Source organism: Argopecten irradians, chromosome 13 (assembly GCF_041381155.1).
Source record: "Argopecten irradians isolate NY chromosome 13, Ai_NY, whole genome shotgun sequence".
NCBI lineage: Eukaryota > Metazoa > Mollusca > Bivalvia > Pectinida > Pectinidae > Argopecten > Argopecten irradians.
Window position 1 is genome coordinate 29,228,940 of NC_091146.1, and position 14,475 is coordinate 29,243,414.

At 33.0% G+C, this 14,475-nt stretch overlaps 1 protein-coding gene across 5 annotated transcripts in view; it reads right to left on the reverse strand.

Annotated features, from left to right (window-relative positions):
- The window catches only part of LOC138305552 (glycoprotein-N-acetylgalactosamine 3-beta-galactosyltransferase 1-like), a 29,490-nt gene extending 15,589 nt beyond the window's left edge, over positions 1–13,901 (reverse strand). Inside the window, exons 1-2 of one of the 5 annotated variants that reach the window (XM_069245842.1) lie at positions 13,684–13,901; positions 10,973–11,204 (exon numbers count right to left, since the gene is read on the reverse strand). In XM_069245842.1, the coding sequence (XP_069101943.1) occupies positions 10,973–11,156 (184 nt within the window). In that variant the 5' untranslated portion in view covers positions 11,157–11,204; positions 13,684–13,901. Of the gene's footprint in view, positions 1–10,972; positions 11,205–11,923; positions 13,614–13,683 lie in introns of those variants that run through there. The other 4 variants (XM_069245840.1, XM_069245841.1, XM_069245839.1 and 1 more) reach the window with 4 other exon arrangements.
- Between the last annotated feature and the right edge of the window lie 574 nt (positions 13,902–14,475).

Genomic DNA, 14,475 nt, shown 5'->3' on the forward strand with positions numbered 1-14,475 from the left:
ATTGTGAAGAGTGGAAACTAACTGTTAATAAATAGTAATTTTTGAAAAACGCAAAAGTAGACGGCAGTATAATTTCAAATTATTTAATGATCAGATAACTCGTGAAGATTCTTATCCTTATCTTAGTATATTGTTCAATTACAACGGCTTATTTGCTAAAACAAAGAAAAGTTATCTCACCGGTAAAGAAAGCACTGTATGCATTGTATACTAAAATTAGAAACACCCCACTATCAATAGATTTACAATTGAAATTATTTGACTCACTTGTATCTCCTTATTTGTTGTATGCCTGTGAAATATGGGGACTTGAAAATGTAAGTATCGTTGTAAATATTCATTTGCAATTTTGTAAAAAAATCTTTATGTTCGAAACAGTACTCCTAATTTTATGGTTTATGGAGAACTTGGTAAATATTCTTTAGAAATTGAAAGCAAGGTACGGATGTTAATGTTATGGCACAAATTAATTACAGGGGGAGATACACTTTTTAGTGTATTTTATCGCCTTTCACTACAAATGCAAGAAAACGATAATAAGTGGCTTGGGCATATAAAATCACTCCTTAAAGATGCTCCACCGCTGACAAATAGTATTTTTTCACTATCAAAAACAGGAGCAGACGATTTAGTATTTCTCTTCAGTTACAAAAGTTACTTACCTTACACCATTACCACTATTGAAAAGTTTGAGCTCCTAAGTTTACATTAAGTTAAAAACATAAAAAATAATTAATTGCATCCCGAAAAAATTCCGTGTCACTATATTCTATATGGAATGAAATAGTGATTGCGCATGCACCAAAGGCAAAATGGATTATTTCATTATATTTTCCGTGTTAATTAGACAGATATATACACGATTACACGCCAATTACTATTCAAATGATGAATGCCATTTATGCTCTGTCGGCGGTGGAGCATCTTTAATGACACAGGTTTTAACAATATATGGACATTTCAAAATACATGTACGATGAATAGAGCTTTGTTTAAAAACTTGATTAAACGACGTTTATGTGATCAATATATTCAAAATTGGTTTTCTAGTCTTGAAACATCGTCTCGCGGATTTGTTTGTTTGTTTGTTTGTTTGATTAATTATCGTCCTCTTAACAGCTATGGTCATATAAGGACGGCCTCCCATGTATGCGGTGTGTTGCGTGTATGTTGTGCGAGGTGCGTGTTTTGGGAGACTGCGGTATATTCATGTTGTGTCTTCTTGTATAGTGGAACTATTGCCCTTTTTATAGTGCTATATCACTGAAGTATGCCGCCGAAGACACCAAGCAACACATTCTACTCTACCTTCAAAGAACGTCATACTATTAGTAAATCTAGAACCCCGAATTTACAGTTTCCTATATATTGAAACTTGTAGATGGGCTGGTATACCACGTAATAACCGTATTTGTTTACTATGTAATAACGGTTTTGGAGATGAATATCACGACTTATTTCAATGTAGTAACGCAAGTATAACTACTCATAGGCATACATAGGTTCCACGATACTATTATACAATTCCATGTTTACTAAAAATGGGAGGCAGGTTTGAAATCTGTAACCCAACTCTATTTACAAGAGTGAGTTATTTTCTTAAACAAATAAACACCTGCATTTTGATTACTTGTATGTTATTACTTCTTATTATGTTGTGATAAAGTTGATAATATATGTTATATGATGTAACATTGAAAATACAACTGTATAACTACTACATGTATATGTTCAATTTATTTATACTCTGTACAAAGTATTAAGTATGTTCAATTATTTATACTCTGTACAAAGTATTAAGTATGTTCAATTATTTATACTCTGTACAAAGTATTAAGTATGTTCAATTATTTATACTCTGTACAAAGTATTAAGTATGTTCAATTATTTATACTCTGTACAAAGTATTAAGTATGTTCAATTATTTATACTCTGTACAAAGTATTAAGTATGTTCAATTATTTATACTCTGTACAAAGTATTAAGTATGTTCAATTATTTATACTCTGTACAAAGTATTAAGTATGTTCAATTATTTATACTCTGTACAAAGTATTAAGTATGTTCAATTATTTATACTCTGTACAAAGTATTAAGTATGTTCAATCTATTTATAATCTGTACACAGTATTAAGTATGTTCAATTATCTATATTCTGTACAAAGTATTTAGTATGTTCAATTATTTATACTCTGTACAAAGTATTAAGTATGTTCAATTATTTATAATCTGTACAAAGTATTAAGTATGTTCAATCTATTTATAATCTGTACACAGTATTAAGTATGTTCAATTATTTATACTCTGTACAAAGTATTTAGTATGTTCAATTATTTATACTCTGTACAAAGTATTAAGTATGTTCAATCTATTTATACTCTGTACAAAGTATTAAGTATGTTCAATCTATTTATACTCTGTACAAAGTATTAAGTATGTTCAATCTATTTATACTCTGTACAAAGTATTAAGTATGTTCAATTATTTATACTCTGTACAAAGTATTAAGTATGTTCAATCTATTTATACTCTGTACAAAGTATTAAGTATGTTCAATCTATTTATACTCTGAACAAAGTATTAAGTATGTTCAATTATTTATACTCTGTACAAAGTATTAAGTATGTTCAATCTATTTATATACTCTGTACAAAGTATTAAGTATGTTCAATTATTTATAATCTGTACAAAGTATTAAGTATGTTCAATCTATTTATAATCTGTACACAGTATTAAGTATGTTCAATTATTTATACTCTGTACAAAGTATTTAGTATGTTCAATTATTTATACTCTGTACACAGTATTAAGTATGTTCAATCTATTTATACTCTGTACACAGTATTAAGTATGTTCAATTATTTATACTCTGTACAAAGTATTAAGTATGTTCAATCTATTTATAATCTGTACACAGTATTAAGTATGTTCAATTATTTATACTCTGTACAAAGTATTAAGTATGTTCAATCTATTTATAATCTGTACACAGTATTAAGTATGTTCAATTATTTATACTCTGTACAAAGTATTAAGTATGTTCAATCTATTTATAATCTGTACACAGTATTAAGTATGTTCAATTATTTACACTCTGTACAAAGTATTAAGTATGTTCAATCTATTTATACTCTGTTCAAGCTCTATTAAAGCTGAAAGTATGAACTTAAGTAAAATTGAAATATATTCAGTGTATTACACTGCTATGGCTACGCTAAAGGTCAGTGATATGAATTATTAAGCATATATTACCATTATAATATTTAAATATTGATATTGCTGTTTGCTAATACTACAATCATACATAGCTAACGATGACTATTCATTATATACTCTCCAATGTACGTAAAATATTTCATACACGAATATGTAAGCTTGAGTGTATTATGTTTATATTGTACTATCAATTACCCTGTCTGTCATGTATGTTTTGTATAAATTGACCTCTTGTGGCACACAAAGGTGTGCCCAGAGTGTATTGATAAAATCTGAAATCTAAAATCCGTATCATGTACATGAATTATGGTATATATATCGTGCTGTGCACTGAAAGATCATTGTCACTAAGTCTCGGTCTTAGGATCACGTATAAAGGGTCTGGCGAAGGTCTAACGGAAATGTCTGTCATATCAATATTCTTATAACTTCCATTTAATCTCCCTGAAACATGTATATGTATTTACGGATTTACTACCCACCACGACAGGGTGTACACATATAACACCGCGTTTCCCCCCAAATATAGTGGTATTTACCACAATAAAATCAAAGTCTAGAGGCTATATTGGTATGCCATATTGTCAGCCAGCAGACCAGAGAAGTGACAATAAACCGATAGCCTTTTTAATTTATGTTGATCATGATGGTACGGTGACCAGGTGTTTTCAAAAGTGGAATTAAAATATGTTAATGTCTACTGGTGACTGAAACCAAGACATTCAAAATAAACTAGATGCTAAAAGTGAAAAAGTAAAGTTGAAAGAAATGTTTCTTTTGTATTTGTCTTTGTATACTGCGAAAATAAGCTAATAAAATGTGTTTCAAGTGAAAATATAATTCAGGTGGGCTTTGAGATCACTTAAGTCATGTTAGGTGAACGGTACGAAAATGGATCTCTTTTTTAACCCGCTAGTTACACATATATATATACATGTATTGTTAGCACTAGGTTTACACGTATACAGTACTATTAAAACACAGCGTTAACATTGCATGTAAGAACTAACGACTCCCTTAATCACAAATAAAGTTTTAATTTCAGTTCTCACGTATTTCGGAATAAGTTTAGAGGCTTATTTTTGTCCTCCGGATTTGGTAGAGTAGAAAAATCATACAGGGAGCGAACTTAATGTACAGATGTATTGCTAGTTCTTTAATCCCTTTTCAATTTAATTGAAATAGATATTTTTGAATTTGAAAAAAAAATCTTACGAAAGAGAGATATACATTTATTTGTATATTACAGTTTTGATCATATAGCGGTATAGGCGAATTAACTTTAATTGAGAGTTTCTCTGTTGAATTGTTCCCAAAAACTTTCTTTAATCTCAAATGACTTAACAACGGCCCATAGTTTTTTTTAATATTTTAGTTTGCTTCGTGAGGAAGGTTTTTTTTCTGTCGTTGGACAAAATATTTGCATACGACAGAATGTTCAAAGTAAATGAACAAGCATATTATATTATAAGAATAATTATAAGTAAGGTCAATATTTGTATCGTGATATTTTTAAGTTATCGCATAGCGTATATAAATCTGTATATATACCTTATGCTCCAAATTAACTCGTGCCGCCCGCGTCAACCTGTTTTGTTTAGTCAACAAACATTGCATGGTTTCTCGTCAAAACGTGTCTTGGCATTATTTTAATTTGGAGTATCTTCAATAGGTAATGTGAATATATATATAAACCTTCGGATAAGATTTAACATGCTAAAATATGCGTACAAACAATTGGTCAAGTTATGTCCAGAGGTAATTTAAATGAAATCGTGATCAAAAGTAATGAACACACGAATATAGCGTACAGAATCATCTTCACACATTCTGTAATAGTGAAATATATTGAACATATTGTATTTTTCACTTCTGATACAATCACTTGTTTGACCATTGTTTGTATGTTAAACGCTCAATCTGATTATACCAGCTTTTCAATACACTTACGTCAGCGTATTGAAGAAGCGCACAGAAGATCTAGAGCTGGTCTTACGTAAGCGTAGTCAATAGCTGCTCTTACATTTTCAAGTGTTCGTTTTAATCAGATTGGTTAAACGTTAGAGGGAAAAAACTGACACCTTCATACGGTCCCCTTTCAAAATGATTTGACATCAGCTTTGACCCAATTGATCAATCGCGCTTCTGTGTAATTCCCTAGTTTGACGAGTTCCTTTCTGTTTAATCTACAGTGAAGCTCGCGAATGAATCAATGGATCGTTTCAAGTTTCATTTAAACCTGTTATAGAATCGTCTAACAATAAATATATAATACCGTACACATTTGTGATGTAGTGCGTGTACGTATGTCGTAAGACTTCTAGACAGAGAATGGTTTTGTCATATGGTGCCGGCCAGAAAGCATGACACATATTAATTCTACAGTGTACACGCATACTTCTGCGATACATGTTGTTAAAGGCCCATTACCTTTCTAAAACCAAATTTGAAAAGAGAAATAATCTTAAGAACAATTTTAGTATTATACAAATTCATATTGCTTTGCAGTCTGGCGCAGTGATAGTCAACCATCGACGACGGTACGACAGCGGGAAATATAATACGATCCGGGTTATGTATAGTTTGTCTGTTTGTTTGTTTGATTGATTAAAAGAGCAAGGGTCATGGAAGGACGACCTCCTATGTATGTGATGTTTAGCTTGTATGTAGTGCAAGGTGCGTGTTTTGGGAGATTGTGGTATATTTGTGTTGTGTCTTCTTGTATAGTGGAACTGTTGCCTTTTTTATAGTGCTATATCACCGGAACATACTGCCGAAGACACCAGGCAACACACCCTACCCGGTCACATTATACTGACAACGAGTGAACCAGTTGTCCTACTCCTTGTATGCTGAGTGCTAAGCAGGATCAGAAACTATATATAATGTACCACTTTTACAGAATTTGGCAGCAGCCAGGGGACAGAACCTACGCATACCTCACCGAGACATGCGCTCAACAGAAAGCCAAATGTGAGGCGATGTCAAGTCCGTTAGGAAGAACAGAAAAGATAAAATGCTAAATTTAGATACTTAGTGTAGTCAAACGGATCCCCTCGGAGAATTTTCCGGTAATCTTCGGGCGGAAATTACTCCGAGATATCGCGATTGTAAGTGTATTGTGTTAATGGCAAGTAAATCTCTACAATTACAATTATCATTCTAGTTTTGAATCCCCATTTTGAAAATTAAAAGCTGTTTCGGAATCGTAGGGGTCCTTTAAACATCAAAAGACGTGAATAAATGGGTTAACTACTTAATATACGCCGTACAAAGTTTAAAAGACTGACAACAACGAACAATAGTCAGGTCCTAGCAACTATCTGACGCCTTCAAATTCTCACCCCAGTGCCAGAGCTGAGCGAACATGTAGTTTGTGGGAACACTTTTACCAGTCGTTCGAAGTAGCTACTAAATCATTCCTTGGATTAAAACGTGTTTCCCTGAATTGCTACTCATTTTTGATTAACAGAAATAATAGTATATGTTGCTGATACCATCACTGGTTTTGTATATACAATGATACCAGTCTTTTTAACAGATGTAATATATTCGATATTGCATGGGTTACTTTCACTATATCGTATGGATATTGCGACATGGTAACGACCCCTGGAATGTCGAGGATGGTATAGTACTGCCAAGATACATCGATCTGGAACCTTCGGTAATTTCCGTAAACGAGAAAAGGCCAACTACCTTTCCGAAACAAAAATAAAAAGTTTCCTAAAAAGAATAATAACATAAGAAGAAATATTTCGATGGCCTAAGATGAGATTACAACACCAAAGAAATGCCAGATTTCCTGCGTAATAGATGTGAACAGTGAAGATTCATTTCGCTGTTTTGCCGTCTGACGCAGTTATAGTCAACTAACGCGCAGTGATTAGGACGACGGCGGGAAACATAAGACGACCCGCGTTATGAAAATTAACATTTCATTAATTGTAATGAAATTGTTTAGAAGTTGATGATACGAGTAGTATTAAGGGTAAGCTAAAAAACTTTGCCAACTTTACAAAATTATCAATCTCGTTTTAATTTCAAAAATTAAAAGCGTTTCGGAATGGTAGTGCGCCTTTGGATTAATTTTATTGTAAAATCATTACTTCAAATTACAGATTTCTTGATTTTTAAAGTAAAAACATCATTATATTTCATCACACTTTACATTGCAAAAGTCAATTTGTTATCAATAAGAGATTTAAAAATAGTAATCATTCAGTATGGTGTATTTAATTAAGGTTCAAGTCTAAACAGAGAGAACAAAAATAAAATCTTATATCGGGGACATATCCACATTGTACAACTTTACAACTGTGCTAGGTCTCTATTAGTTAGCCATGCTCTTCGATCGATGATCTTATTTTTAAGTGATTCTTTATCATAGTTTCCCAATAATAACTGTATATACTTGTGTGCAATAAACGTTTTAATTAGTTCAACCAGTCAATGCACTGAACCAGTAATATTGGCCCAAACTGGTTATCTGTAATTACGCTGTAAATTGATCTATATAGCTCTGGGAGAAATACAACATAAATTGTAACAATGCACATGGTACGTTTGTATACGGAACTTCCTAATGTAACACAATGGTATAGACTTTAAATATTTTATTTTTATGTACATTAAATAATCTATGTGCAACTACCAGCACTCATTCACGCTAGTATTCGTTTCTAAATTGGTAAAATGAAGGTCATTTTCATAACATTATCAGAGCGTTTGGTAAAGCCTTTGAATAATAAATTAGTCATTTGATAATTCCTTACTGCCGTGTGTCGACACATGTAATTATGGGCATACAGTATATATTTCATCTGCATGATGTGAACATTTGCAATAAAACAATAATTATATCCCTATCACAATAAGACAATAGTATCTCCCTGTCACAATAAGACAATAGTATCTCCCTGTCACAATAAGACAATAGTATCTCCCTATCACAATAAAACAACAGTATCTCACTATCACAATAAACAATAGTATATCCCTATCACAATAAGACAATAGTATATCCTGTCACAATAAAACAATATTATCTCCCTATCACAATAAAACAATAGTATCTCCCTATCACAATAAAACAATAATATATCCCTATCACAATAAAACAATAGTATCTCCCTATCACAATAAAACAATAGTATCTCCCTATCACAATAAAACAATAGTATCTCCCTTCACAATAAAACTCACAATAAAACAATAATCACAATAAAACAATAGTATATCTCACTATCACAATAAAACAAAATATCTCCCTATCACAATAAAACAATAGTATCTCCCTATCACAATAAGACAATAGTATATCCCTATCACAATAAAACAATAGTATCTCCCTATCACAATAAAACAATAGTATACCAATAATAGTATCCCTATCACAATAAAACAATAGTATATCCCTATCACAATAAAACAATAGTATATCTCCCTATCACAATAAAACAATAGTATCTCCCTATCACAATAAAACAAATAGTATATCCCTATCACAATAAAACAATAGTATCTCCCTTACAATAACACATAGTATCACAATAAAACAATAGTATCTCCCTATCACAATAAAACAATAGTATCTCCCTGTCACAATAAGACAATAGTATCTCCCTATCACAATAAAACAATAGTATCTCCCTATCACAATAAAACAATAGTATCTCCCTATCACAATAAAACAATAGTATCTCCCTATCACAATAAAACAATAGTATCTCCCTATCACAATAAAACAATAGTATCTCCCTATCACAATAAAACAATAGTATATCCCTGTCACAATAAAACAATAGTATCTCCCTGTCACAATAAAACAATAGTATCTCCCTATCACAATAAAACAATAGTATCTCCCTATCACAATAAAACAATAGTATCTCCCTATCACAATAAAACAATAGTATCTCCCTGTCACAATAAAACAATAGTATCTCCCTATCACAATAAAACAATAGTATCTCACTATCACAATAAAACAATAGTATCTCCCTATCACAATAAAACAATAGTATCTCCCTATCACAATAAAACAATAGTATCTCCCTATCACAATAAAACAATAAAACAATATATCTCCCTATCACAATAAAACAATAGTATATCCCTATCACAATAAAACAATAGTATCTCCCTATCACAATAAAACAATATATCTCCCTATCACAATAAAACAATAGTATCTCCCTTCACAATAAAACAATAGTATCCAATAAAACAATAGTATCTCCCTATCACAATAAAACAATAGTATCTCCCTATCACAATAAAACAATAGTATCTCCCTATCACAATAAAACAATAGTATCTCCCTATCACAATAAAACAATAGTATCTCCCTATCACAATAAAACAATAGTATCTCCCTATCACAATAAAACAATAGTATCTCCCTGTCACAATAAAACAATAGTATCTCCCTATCACAATAAAACAATAGTATCTCCCTATCACAATAAAACAATAGTATCTCCCTATCACAATAAAACAATAGTATATCCCTATCACAATAAAACAATAGTATCTCCCTGTCACAATAAGACAATAGTATCTCCCTGTCACAATAAAACAATAGTATCTCCCTGTCACAATAAGACAATAGTATCTCCCTGTCACAATAAGACAATAGTATCTCCCTGTCACAATAAGACAATAGTATCTCCCTGTCACAATAAAACAATAGTATATCCCTGTCACAATAAGACAATAGTATCTCCCTGTCACAATAAGACAAATTGTCACAATAAGACAATAGTATCTCCCTGTCACAATAAAACAATAGTATCTCCCTGTCACAATAAAACAATAGTATATCCCTATCACAATAAAACAATAGTATCTCCCTGTCACAATAAGACAATAGTATCTCCCTATCACAATAAGACAATAGTATCTCCCTGTCACAATTAGACAATAGTATCTCTCGTTAACGTTCTTAATGTTGAGATGTATATAAGATAGGTCACGTAATAGACGTGACCTATCTTTATCTTATATATAGATATCTCTTCATTAGGAAAAAAGGCTCACTACATACGTGGGTTAACATTTGTACACCAAACACAGACCTTAATTTTCGTCTTTTCGCCCCGAAAAATTACAAATTACAGATATACTTTTGTCATCTATCATATACGACGGAGATTATAATGTAATTTCTAATGTACAATTATGATGAAAACCATGTCATGTAGTCAAAATCTCTTTGATTTTTTTTTTTAAATTTTGAATTTGAATTTGTTAAAATTTGTTAAATTTCGTCTTTTAGGGGCAAAAAGACGAAAAGACGAGATTTAAGGTTTCTTAATTCTCATCTTTTCGGGGCGAAAAGACGAAAAACCGTACTCCTTCTTTCCTATATACGTATAATGCTTATGACAGGTACGTAGCTGTATTGTCTATTGACTGGTAGCTAGCTAAATATACATGTAAGCCTATTAGGGATGTTGAAACCAGATCGGACATGTTTATATCGGAATGTCTATTATTGGTGTCAGGGTCAGAGGAAAATCCGGCTAAGTCGCGAACTAATCAAATTAGTAATCATAACTGAAGCAATATAAATGTATGGGTAAATGAACGAACGTTCAATTCTATTTAAACAAGCGTTGTAACCACATAGTCGTAAACACACACATACGGTAACGCCATATTACAACTACCTGGTACAAACGCACAGGTGATCTAGACTTTGTGATCCTATTATCCTGTTTATACTTCTGTATAATTAGCGAGATTTTCTTACCTTTGTTTTTGATGTAGAGCAGGTGGACGTACAGAAATAATCCCAGTACAAATAAACCCCACATATAGGTCCTTCTCAGGTGGATAGTCCGCATGATGGCGACCGGTGGCCGAGTCCTGCGATAGGACACGTGTGTACCTGTGGCATATGTGCGTCCTACAGGTAAAGCCTTCAAAGATGTCATCGGTCAGGCTAGCTATTTTTAGTCCCACGCGACTGAACCTCTCGACTGCTAAACAAATAATGAAGGTAAACTTGTAAGTGTCAGTGAACCGTTAGTTACATATAGTTATGCACAGTAGCGATCACCGGATAGTTGAATAGCAAATTATTATATCAAATCCACTTTCAATTAGGAAATATTAATTGGTATTACTATATCCAAGTTGACTAACATACATATGTAATTGTGCATAATTAGAGACTACAATGTAAAATATCACGAGGTTCTCGTCCGAAATGTATAAATCCGATTATTTATGTATACGCCATTTGGTATAATAGATATATATTATAGCACTACTGGTGGGCCACAGGGGAATGCATTGCCACAAAGGGGTATTAATTATTTAATATTGTAGCCAATTTCAACAACATACAATAGCAGATCATGTTATAACCGGTTTGACAAACTAAAAATAAACGAGTTCGTCGTGTCAATTTACATTATTTCCAAATTCGGCGAAACTATTCGGTTACCAGTTTGGCCACCATGCATACATAACCATGAAATTGACAAAAATGTCTTTTTTAACCAGCTCGGCAAGAATTTCATCCGTTAATAACATAATAACTAGTACTACTTCGGGAGAAATATTACAGAGTATTGACAGAAACATGTATTCTGGTATTGTATCGGAATATCCTCAGCAGCTCAGCACAATATCATAAAATGTAATCAGGTTGGCAAAATATTACTAGATCCCGAGTTCGGAAAAAGATCATACGAACCTAGTTCGGCAACAACAGCCCTAGCTAGCACACCGAAATATCACCAGCAGTTTGACAAAATATAAATTAGATCAGTTTGGCAAAATTATCACTACATCAGCAGTTCGGCAAAATAGCATCACTGGTTCGGCAAAATAGAATTCATTATATGGATATAAACCCATTTCTTCTTCGTAAAATAGAAAAAAGAGAAAGTCCACCTTCGTAATCCCGGTACATATAGATATACTGTATGCAATATACTTGAGTTCTTAATGTTACTCCTCATCCGATACTAATGTTTATTTTAAGTGTATTGTTGTGTAACGATTCTTTATGTAAACAACGCACCTGTGTGTGTACCATGCGGACAGGGTATGCTTTCCAATGGTTATACAACAGAACAATGGATTTATAGCAATAAAAGAGAAATTATTTTTCACGGGATCACATTGTTCATTGTCTGAATAGATTTCCTACATTGATCGATATTAATCAATAATGCATTCCATTGTTTTAGTAATAATTAGCTAAATATTTAGATAAACATAGCTAGCTTCGGTTGCCATTATGTCCACTGTATAATGCAAATGTGTATAGAGTATAATGGACAAAGTACAAAGTATCTTCCAAAATGGTCACTACATATACATCCGGGTGAATATTCACTAATCCCAAATCGCCACAATTTGAACAAATACAAACGATTTTTTAAATGACACATTTAAACCCGCTCAGTGTACTGTTACAGGATTCTTACGATGAACATCAAATGGCAAAATTATCGGTGTCTTCTGCTGTCTTCAAATTTACTATGGGGTAGTCCAGGGGTGGATATAACGACAGTGATAGTAACCCCTGGAATATTTCAGGATGCATAGAAACCTACCAGTAGATCTAAATAAAGTGATGATTGTAGAATCTGTCGGATTCCTTGTGTGTGAAGCGCTATCTTTACCTGTGGTGTCCAAATGGTCGCCAGGTACTCAAACTGAAAATTATCCTTTCTTCCTTTGCGTACAAAATACAAATTTAAAAAATTAGCAAGCTTGTACAAATTAATTCAATTCTATACCGCGTAATATGCCGTCTCTAATATCCACCTCGACGTCTGCTTCCGACCGGTAAGTTGTTCCCTGTGCACTACCAGTCATGTAAATACAAGTCTAATTCCGGTTGAGTGGGCTACAAAATTAGTTCATGCATCAGTGCCCCGTCCATTGTGGATAATTAGAGCTTTTTCTGTTGTCCAAACTGAAAAGTGACTCTTCCCTATATTGTGTATAGATTTCAAGTTTGAAAATCAAGAGATATGGGACGCTTTTCGTCTATATGTACACACTTATTGTTCTACCCCTGTGTATAAAATACCACTTAAAGTGAATAGTCGGGCAAAGAAAACCAGTCTAAATGCGTTCATTGGCCTTCCAAAAGTTCTCACATATTAATACGACGGTCAAGTTCTGCTTAGTTTCCCAGTTCTGACCATTAAAGTAAAGAAAAGTTGAAAGCATTGAAAGCGAGGCTGCGTGGAAATGTAACCACGGACATAGTGAGCCGGGAGGACGTTTTAGAATTTCCATACTTTAAATTAATTTCTTCGTACGCAGACAGATTTTGACGAGAGATTTTATTTTTCCATTTCATAAGAAATTATACTGGATACATTCACACCATATTTACCGACTTTAGCCATCCTTGCCCTACTGTTCACTTTAAATTTTGAAACTGATTTGATAAAGTCAGTTTCTAAAATGTCAAAGTATAATCGTTTTGTTTACCATTGCATGAATACTTTTTTTTAGCACAATGTGCAAGCTAATGTTTACGTCCATCTGTACAGTACGTATATCGTCGACTGATTCTGTGTCTCGCCTGATACTTTAGCCGGTAGGGTTACACATTTTAAAGATTTCCGTCCTCCTAAGTACACAAAACTCTACAGGAGTTAAATCCGTGGTGAACAAAATTAACTTTAATAAGTGCATTCATACACACAGCTGTATTTATAATGTTAAAATCACTGGGGTATCATGTTTTGCCCCCCGGCGCCAGGTTGACAGTTTTCCCTCTAAATACCACACATCCTCGATACACCAGGGGTTATTATCACTGACGTTATATCCACCCCTGGACTATATCATAGTAACACTGGAGGCAACAGAGTCAACACATGTTATTTGGTCCTTTGATGCACATGAAAATAATCCAATAACCGTAAACTGTGGCTGACTGTGTGACTTTGCAGTTGCGAGTCGCTCTCTCTGTAATTTTTAAAGGAAGTCAGTGCAGGCCTAAGATTGGTTAGCTATTTTCTCTTGAACAGCCCACAATTGCACTACGAGAAAGTCCATGGGTGTATATAATGATGGTCATAGTAACTCTCGGAGTATCGAAGATGAACAGCACGCAGCTTCGTGTGGTCAATGACCTCAACTGGTTTTAAAATTTCGTTATATCGCATTGCAAGTTTCCTTGTTTCGTTTTGGCACCGCAAAAATACTACGTTTAGATCGTAGAAATGCACTTTTATATGGTGAAAAGGCGATCTTTATTGTTTAGCGGGTCGAAAA